General features: G+C 33.1%; 1 protein-coding gene across 4 annotated transcripts; it reads left to right on the top strand.

Annotated features, from left to right (window-relative positions):
• The first annotated feature begins 735 nt into the window (after positions 1 to 735).
• On the top strand, positions 736 to 6,675 carry LOC123884570 (common plant regulatory factor 1-like). Of its 4 annotated transcripts, none has more exons than XM_045933694.1 (13): positions 736 to 972; positions 2,039 to 2,149; positions 2,233 to 2,295; positions 3,398 to 3,493; positions 3,627 to 3,707; positions 3,998 to 4,039; positions 4,141 to 4,301; positions 4,421 to 4,469; positions 4,587 to 4,635; positions 4,966 to 5,186; positions 5,323 to 5,400; positions 5,830 to 5,955; positions 6,062 to 6,675. In XM_045933694.1, the coding sequence occupies exons 2-13, from the start codon at positions 2,087 to 2,089 to the stop codon at positions 6,296 to 6,298; spliced, it is 1,266 nt and encodes a 421-aa protein (XP_045789650.1). In that variant the 5' UTR covers positions 736 to 972; positions 2,039 to 2,086; the 3' UTR covers positions 6,299 to 6,675. The 4 variants fall into 4 exon arrangements, with proteins under 4 accessions (XP_045789650.1, XP_045789648.1, XP_045789649.1 ...); XM_045933695.1 differs by having other exon boundaries at positions 781 to 972; positions 2,034 to 2,149; XM_045933692.1 differs by having other exon boundaries at positions 776 to 972; positions 4,421 to 4,635.
• The last annotated feature ends 1,714 nt before the right edge of the window (positions 6,676 to 8,389 follow it).

Below are 8,389 nucleotides of genomic sequence, written 5' to 3'. Positions count from 1 at the left end.
CTTCTTTGATCCGGAAACGTTATGATACATTGTTAGCAAAAGAAACAAATGTGAATCAGTAATTTTTTTCGTAATTAATAATATAGTCATGTTGATATATACCTGAAGTTAACTACTATTTGCATAAATATCACCTTGATGTATATTTGCAGTAATACGATCAACCATACTCCTTAAGAGATAAGAGATACTTGTTAATGAAATAAAAATTTTAAGTAGAAAATGGTACTTGTTTTTTAAAATTTCAAGATATTAAATTAAATATATATAATTTCAAGATTATATTACCATTTTTATTCTTTCCTTAATCATTGGAGAGCGAGCACGTATGTAAGACATTAATTGAAGAGTATTGCTAAATAGTACGAAGAAAGTGCACACGAAAGGCAAGAATTTCACATGGTTCCTTGTAATAAAAAAATGCTAAAACGGTTACAGCATATCTAATGGAAAACATGGGGAGGTTATTATGTATATCAAAGGCCAGAAATCATTCTTGTCTTTCTTCGCTAGATACCATTTGAAGACAAAAAACTAATTAAAAAATCCGATAGACACGTATTTAAGCGTTCATAACGGAGAGATCCGAGGTGAGCTAGGTTACACCTTCTAATCAATCACCACGTGTACGTCCAAGATTTACTTAAAATAAATAAATAAAAAAATAGCCAGCTCACCACAACAATGTCCACCCAACCGTATATACGGTATAGAAATACGCCAGCTCCTCATACGACACGTGTATGTGATGACGTGTCATTCCCATTCTCTCTTCCACCTCCTTCCTTTTTCTGTCACCACCCCTTTCTTTCTCTTTTTCTCAAAGCAAACCCCTTTCCCTCGTTTTTTTCTAGAGAGAGAAACTACTCATACAATTTTTGAGGTTGTTCATAATTTTCAAGCTCCGAGGATTGGTTCCTTATTTTCGTCGAAGTGTTTTTTCATTTTGTTTCTTTGTTCGGTATTGTTCAGGTACGTTAAATTTTGCTGTTTTGTTTGTTTGTTTGTTTGTTTCAATTTTGTCGTTAATATCAGAAAATTTTGATTTTTTTTTTGTTTTGGGTTTCTTAAACTTGGAAGTTTTATTTTTATTTATGAAGGGAAAATTATTGAATAATTTCTTGTACCGTAGAAGAAATTATGTTGTTTAGTTTGAATTTTGTTTGTTTGTTTGTTTGTTGAAACACTGAAAATTGAATCCTAGAGTGAATTCTTTTGATTTTGTGCTGTGTGTGTTAAATAGTTATTTTATGTTATGTTTATTTGCTAATTTTATGTTTATTATTTTGTGCTGTGAAAATTGAAATAGCTGAAAATAATAAGCGGTGTTTTATTTTGGATCAGGAGGATTCAAGTATGTAAATTATGAACTATGGGGTTTAGGGAGCAAAATTCAGGAATCTAAATAGTTTTATGATTTTATCATGTTGAAGTGAAAAAAAATTGAAGGGCTTTTTTGTCCTGTTAATTAATTATGATAAACTGTGTCTGTTTGTGATTTTTTTCTAATTGTATGTGACTTGTGACTTTTGTGGGGTAGCAAAAAGACATCTTTGACTCTATACAAAATTCAGTTATTGATTGACTATGTAATAAGGTCTTTGATTCCATTTTATTTGTGGCCCTTGGCAAAAAAATATGATGTTTGTATGATGCTTGTATGATGCCATGATACCATCTTCTCTATAGTAGATTACTAGGTCAGTGTCAAACTGAACAAGTTAATTGTCTAATATACTATGTTGTTTGCATTTGATTTTATTGTTTTATTGTTGAAGCAATGTTTTTAAGCTAAGCTATGTAGCAGCATCAGCACTTGATATTATGCATGTGTCGGACACCGACACATGATTGACACTTGTTATTACAGTATTTATGGGTCAGTGTTGTGTCTGGTGTCTGTGTGTATGTGATGGTGCTTCATAAATGTTTGAATAGTTCTTCCTTTTTGCTGCTTTTCTTTATCTTTTTCTTTCTACTTTGTGGCTATCTCTCTTTTGATAGCTGATAAAGTTTACATGGCTTTTATGTAGTGCAGTTGAATAATTTCTCAGAAAGTATTTGGCGCATTTTCGGTGCTTACCTCATGGGAAACAGTGAGGATGGGAAATCCATTAAGATTGAAAAGCCTTCTTCACCTGTAACAACTGTAAGCATGAGAACAGTGTATGCATGTATTAAGCATTTTATAATGCATGTGATTAAATACTATTGTTCTTTTTTTGTTAACAGGATCAGATCAATCAAACCAACCAGCATAACATTCATGTCTATCCTGATTGGGCTGCCATGCAGGTTACCGACCGTTTGCTTTTGTTCTTGATGACTTGAATTTTCGTTGTTGTTATCTGTTTAACTATCTTCACTTCAGTGTAATTGCTTTAAATGTTTAGTAATTGAAGTATATATATTATTATATACTATATCCAGAAAAGGTAGGGTTTAATCGACACTGTAAAGATATTTTATACTGTCAATCTATCATAACCATTATATCGCTAAAATATTTGACTTTAATCATATCTACCTTCAAAATCATACAAAGGATGGTTTGTGATTGGTTGACAGTGTAAAACGTTTTACACTAACAGTGTATCAAAATTAATCTCTATAAAGTATAGTAGTTTAAAGATGTGGCGAACTTTATTGATTTTCCTACTAGCTATTTTACTCTTTTGAAAACTCTTATGATCTACATATTGATATTTATATCAACCATTGCATTATTGTCTTCGTCGGCACTGTTTATGCCGTGCTTCAAAGTCAGTAATCTGGTCCTACAGATTTTCATAAAGATTTCGGCTACCTTATTTGAAATATATTGTCCACTTATTTTTTATTTTTTCCATTTTGATTTGCTCTTAAACCAATGATATGATGAAAGCTATTTATTTTGTTCCCTCTTGCAAATTTCCAACCTTATTTTATTGTAACTAGTAAGAGACTCATGCATCCGCACCGGTCGTTACGTACCGCTACGGACAGTTCACATTTGTGACTTAAGAATTTTATCAGTTATTATTTTTAAAATATATTTTTAAGATAAAGTTGTATCAATTATCAGTTATCAATTGTATGCAAAATACATTTGTAAGATAAATTTGCATCCGCACAGAGTCGTTACGTTACGTGTATATGTTTTAAGTTACTTTTTTTTTGTCAAGTGAAGACATATAGTACCATTCCCTTGGTGTTTTATATTACACATCCAGTATTATGCAATATCAATATATATTTACTAATTAGTATCATGTTGAAATTCCGCATCGTGTTGCACCTGGTGCGACTATGATATCTATGATGGACTTCATATCAGCCCGAAATTGCTTTCACTTTTGAAAATAATTTCCCATCAAAAACTGCTTTTGGTGATTTGAAGTATCTTTTTTATCTTCAGGCATATTATGGGCAAAGAGTCAACATTCCACCATACTTCAACTCAACTGTTGCTTCTGGTCATGCTCCTCACCCATACATGTGGGGACCGCCACAGGTAGTGCTCCCTAAGTTCATTTACTTTGTTGTACCATTAATATTTATGTGTCTATTTTTTGTTTGGGGGTTATCCCTTGTGCATGTCCTTGATGGCAGAGATGAATAATTTGCTTACTTATTGTTTCTTGCAGCCTATGGTTCATCCATATGGGCCGCCTTATGCATCATTTTATCCACATGGAGGGGTTTATACTCACCCTGCGGTTGCCGTCGTAAGTCCACATTCTCACATTCTCACATTCTCACTCATTCATGCTAAAATATACGTATATTATTGTTTGGACCATGAATTAGTTAATTATAAATGTACTTTAATTTATGAATATGAACCATGAAATGTGATATTTTGAGATGTGATTCTTTTGTTTAAGCTAGTATTGTACTGGTGCATTTTTACTGTTATTACTAATTAACTTCTGAGTTCTTCGATGTAATTAATGTAGCAGGCCTTTGTTGTTGAATGTTTTCCTGTGTACTTACGAATTATATTGATAAAATACAGGGGCCAAATTCACATGGTCAAGGAATTCCATCTTCACCTGCTGTAAGTTTTGATTTTTTTTTCCGAGATCACTTCTAAGTTCCTAGTTTTGATTCTCTGAATACTGAAAATAATGGTGGATTTGACTTGGGGAATCTGTGCAGGCTGGGACTCCTTCAAGCATAGAGACACCAACCAAATCATCTGGAAACACTGATCATGGTTTAATGAAAAAATTGAAAGGATTTGACGGGCTTGCGATGTCAATAGGCAACGGCAATGCTGAGAGTGCTGAGCGTGGAGCGGAAAATAGGCTATCACGGAGGTTTGTTCTATGCGATGTTTACCAGAATTAGCTGCACTTCCTATATTTCCTTGTTCTATGAGTTCGTTATTCTTCGAAGTTCGTGTCAATTACTGAATAGTTTTTTATGATATCGACAGTGTGGATACTGAGGGTTCCAGCGATGGAAGTGATGGCAACACTACTGGGGTGAGAAATTTCTTGCTATTATCGCTTTTTTTCTCAATTGTGTACGCTAATAGTCTATCTTATTTAAAATGGTGTAAAATATTGAAGCATGAAAATGTTTGCCAATGTTATGCACAGACCAATGGAACGAGGAAAAGGAGCCGGGATGGAACACCAACAACCACAGGTATGATAAACAATAATAGTCATTCTGGATTACAAATATATACTTCTGGTGCCATGTCATGACTGTAAACATGGTGTCAACAGTTCATTGAGTATGATCTTAATAAATAGATACTATCTAATTGTTAATGCATGTTAAGGTGAAATTAATCCGCTTTTAACTTTCTGATTAATTTAAATCATTTGATACTAAGATTAGTGCCTTTTTTGAGTTGATTACAGTAAAAAATTTGGTGTCCTATCCTATGTATGCATTTCATTAAAACGTCCTACTTAAATTCAGAATGTTATTGTTACATACAAATATCTTAAAGTTTTAATTACCTGACAGATGGAGAAGGGAAAACTGAGATGCAAGATAGTCCGGTTTCCAAAGAGAATGCAGCTTTCAAAAAGACGCTATCAGTTGCTCCAGCCAGTGTTGCAGAAAAGATTGTTGGACCTATACTTTCTTCAGGTATGACCACAGCACTCGAGCTGAGGAACCCTTCCACCATTTCCGCCGCTGCTGCACAACCTTGTGGAGTTTTGCCTCCGGAAGTTTGGATGCAGGTACCATCAGATTTTAGTCCTTCCGATGGTTCAGTACTCACATCTTGTACATTAGAGATTCTTTTGACACACAGCAATGATGTAGCATCCTCATCTTTTGTTGACACTAACTTATTTCTTGATCTGAATTCCTTAGAATGAGCGTGAGCTGAAACGTGAGAAGAGGAAACAATCAAACCGTGAATCTGCTAGAAGGTCCAGGTTGAGGAAGCAGGTATGAATTTTTGCAATTTTCATTTCACGTGGTTTTTATCGTCACTTTTTTTTATATTTGGGGCTTGTTTGGATTGATTTATTTGATCTTATCTACTGACATAAGCACATGTGAGACTGTTAGGGAGAACTTGTAGAAACAACTTGTGACATGTTCGTAAGCTATCGATTTTTAGCTTACTTCCATAACCTCTCCATGATAGTTTATGAAAACAACTTATAGCATATGAAAACAGTTTGACTTTATTTTATCTTTTGTTATAGAAATAGCTTATACATAAGCATTTATAAGACGAGTGCTTATGCAGCAAGCACTTAATTAAGTTGTTTATCCAAACAAGGCTTTTATGCATGTACATGTAGGCCTCAAAAAATTAAAGCTCTCACAAAAGGAATGTCCATGACTAATGTTCTTATTTCCTCTATACAGGCCGAGGCTGAAGAACTGGCACGAAGAGTTGATGCATTGACTTCTGAGAATTTGTTGCTGAAATCAGAAATGAATGAATTGGCTCAAAACTCTGAGAAGCTGAAGATGGAAAATGCTACATTAAAGGTAATGCACATTGCACACACAAAATTCCCTTACACCTCGGTATGTCATAATTCATAGTACTATAGTAGGTACTTTGTGAAACTGAATATAGATAATTTTGACTCAGGAAAAGCTGAAAAACACTCAACTGGGACAAACAGAAGAGATAATTTTGAACAACATTGACAATAGAGCTACACCTGTAAGTACAGAAAACTTACTATCAAGAGTTAACAATTCCAATTCTGATGATAGAACTGCAGAAGAAGAGAATGGTTTCTGTGAGAACAAACCAAATTCAGGTGCAAAGCTGCATCAACTACTTGATACAAATCCTAGAGCTAATGCTGTTGCAGCTAGTTGAAAATGAAAACCAATATTTTCACTGGTTTTTGTTGATTATGTAGTTTTGGCATATTATTACAAGTCCAAAATTACTGCTAACAGTTTTCAAATGGATGGATAAGTTGAATTTTAAGTTCTAATTCCATCAAGGCCAGAACTAATTTATTACTTTTCAGTTTTTTAGGACATAAAACTATGTAATTTGTTTAGATTTTATAGGAATGGGTGACAACTTTATAAGTTTGTATATTGAAGAGAATTAGGAGATTTAGTTTATAGACTTTAAAAAAAAGGGTTGTGGTTGAAATTTGATATATGATTTGGTTGTGTATTAATGATTGGTATGAACCTTATAGTATCCAAGTAAAAGGTATTATGACTTTTTTGTTGGTTTAATTCGTTTGTTTATACTAGCAAATCCTTATGTTTGTGGCTTGGCTACCTTTTTATACACTTTTAGATGATGCTTACCCACAAACATAATTTTTTTTTTTCAAAGTAGTCTAGTAGCTAGAAATTCCACATATGAATAAGTGGAGTATTCGGAGTTCGAACCTTGGTTCTGTATAAATATTTATCAAACTAAAATATAGATGAAATCTAATTTTAAATACACAAATTTATTTTGGTAACTAGACTTGCAAAAGCAATTTTGATCCAAGCAACATGAGATTAATTTTTTGTTAATTTATTAAAAAATACACCAAGGTTTTTATGCATTATAGGCTTTATACATACATGGTTTCTTTTATGGTTACTCATAATCCCCTGAATTTTTCATACTAGAAAATATATTACTGAAAAGACCTTTTTCAGTGCGATTTACACTACTAAAAAAATATTTCCCAAAGTAAGATTTGCACTCTCCCTATAAATGGGAATGACATGAAAGGATTCTGATTAATTTAAGGGGACAAAGAACAATCGTCTTTTTTATTTCCTACTTATTCTATTAATGCTTCCGGTTCTTAGCTCACCTCTTCGTATTATTCTTAGGAGGCGTTTGTTTTACTTCTTAAAATAATATTCTCGTGATACTGAGGCCTGAAATAAATAAACCCACGTTTGGTACATTGGAACACAAAAAAAGCCTTGAAATTAAAAGTACCCAGGAACCTCTAACTACCCACATTTCCCCCACATTCTTCTCCAATTTATTCCCATGAGATGAGGGCTGGAAAATTTTGTTCCCAGGAACCATGAACCCATGTTCTGCTATGAAAACTCATTTTTACCCTTTAATTTACCTGCTCAATCTTCCTTCCAAAACAATTTCCACGTTGAAACAATTGCTTTATATTCTATTAAATTGTTTGTTCATCACCAACTTGCCATTTTTTATTGGTAATGGATTTCACTATTGTTCTAGGTAATATGATATTCTTTTTAACTCTTCCAATTCTTTCACTCTCAGATTTGTATGTTGTTACTATTTGCTACTTTTTTTTCTCGATAATTTGTTGTTGTTTGCTATTATTAAACATAATCATGTTTCTTCTTTGAATTACCCATTATTGCTTCTTCTTTTCTTTTTTTTTAATGTAAATTAGCGTGAGAGTATATGGTGAAAGAAACAAGGAGTGGAAGGGGAATATGGTTTTAGTTGATTATTGATTGATATATTTTTCTTGGAACAGATATGACTATCAATTGTTTCGTAAATATGGTGATCGTTAGTGAACAAGTTTTACAAATCTCCAGGGAAATATTGGTGATTTCATTATATCTACATCAGGGGTATTTTGATAATTATAACATTTATTCCCAGGAATATTTATTGCAAGCCAAATATAGTTTAGTTATTCCTCGGATTTTGTAAGAAAAGATGCCTAGGAATAAAGTTACTAACCAAACACTTTTTGTACTATTTTCTTGGGAACAAGGTTCCTACTTTATATTACTGGGAAAGTTAATCCTGTGAATCATTTGTGTATCCGTGAAACAAACGCCCCCTTAGAGATCTCTTTTTACCACCCTATCGGTAACTCACACCTTACACGTTTTTCGTTTTACCATTCCGCTACTTAAGTAGCGGACGTTATAAAGATGAAAAATTTTAAAAAAATGTTGTCCGCTACTTAAGTAGCGAACGTCAGGGCACGCAAAAAAA

Source organism: Trifolium pratense, linkage group LG5 (assembly GCF_020283565.1).
Source record: "Trifolium pratense cultivar HEN17-A07 linkage group LG5, ARS_RC_1.1, whole genome shotgun sequence".
Classification (NCBI taxonomy): Eukaryota; Viridiplantae; Streptophyta; class Magnoliopsida; order Fabales; family Fabaceae; genus Trifolium; species Trifolium pratense.
The sequence above is the reverse complement of the archived record's forward strand: the minus strand, read 5'-3'. Positions and strand labels throughout refer to the sequence as shown.

Coding starts and splice junctions, on each gene's coding strand:
- LOC123884570 (XM_045933692.1), top strand. CDS start 2,087: ATGGGAAACAGTGAGGATGGGAAATCCATTAAGATTGAAAAGCCTTCT. Junction 2,150..2,232: donor CTTCTTCACCTGTAACAACT/GTAAGCATGAGA, acceptor TTTTGTTAACAG/GATCAGATCAATCAAACCAA. Junction 5,401..5,829: donor GGTCCAGGTTGAGGAAGCAG/GTATGAATTTTT, acceptor TCCTCTATACAG/GCCGAGGCTGAAGAACTGGC.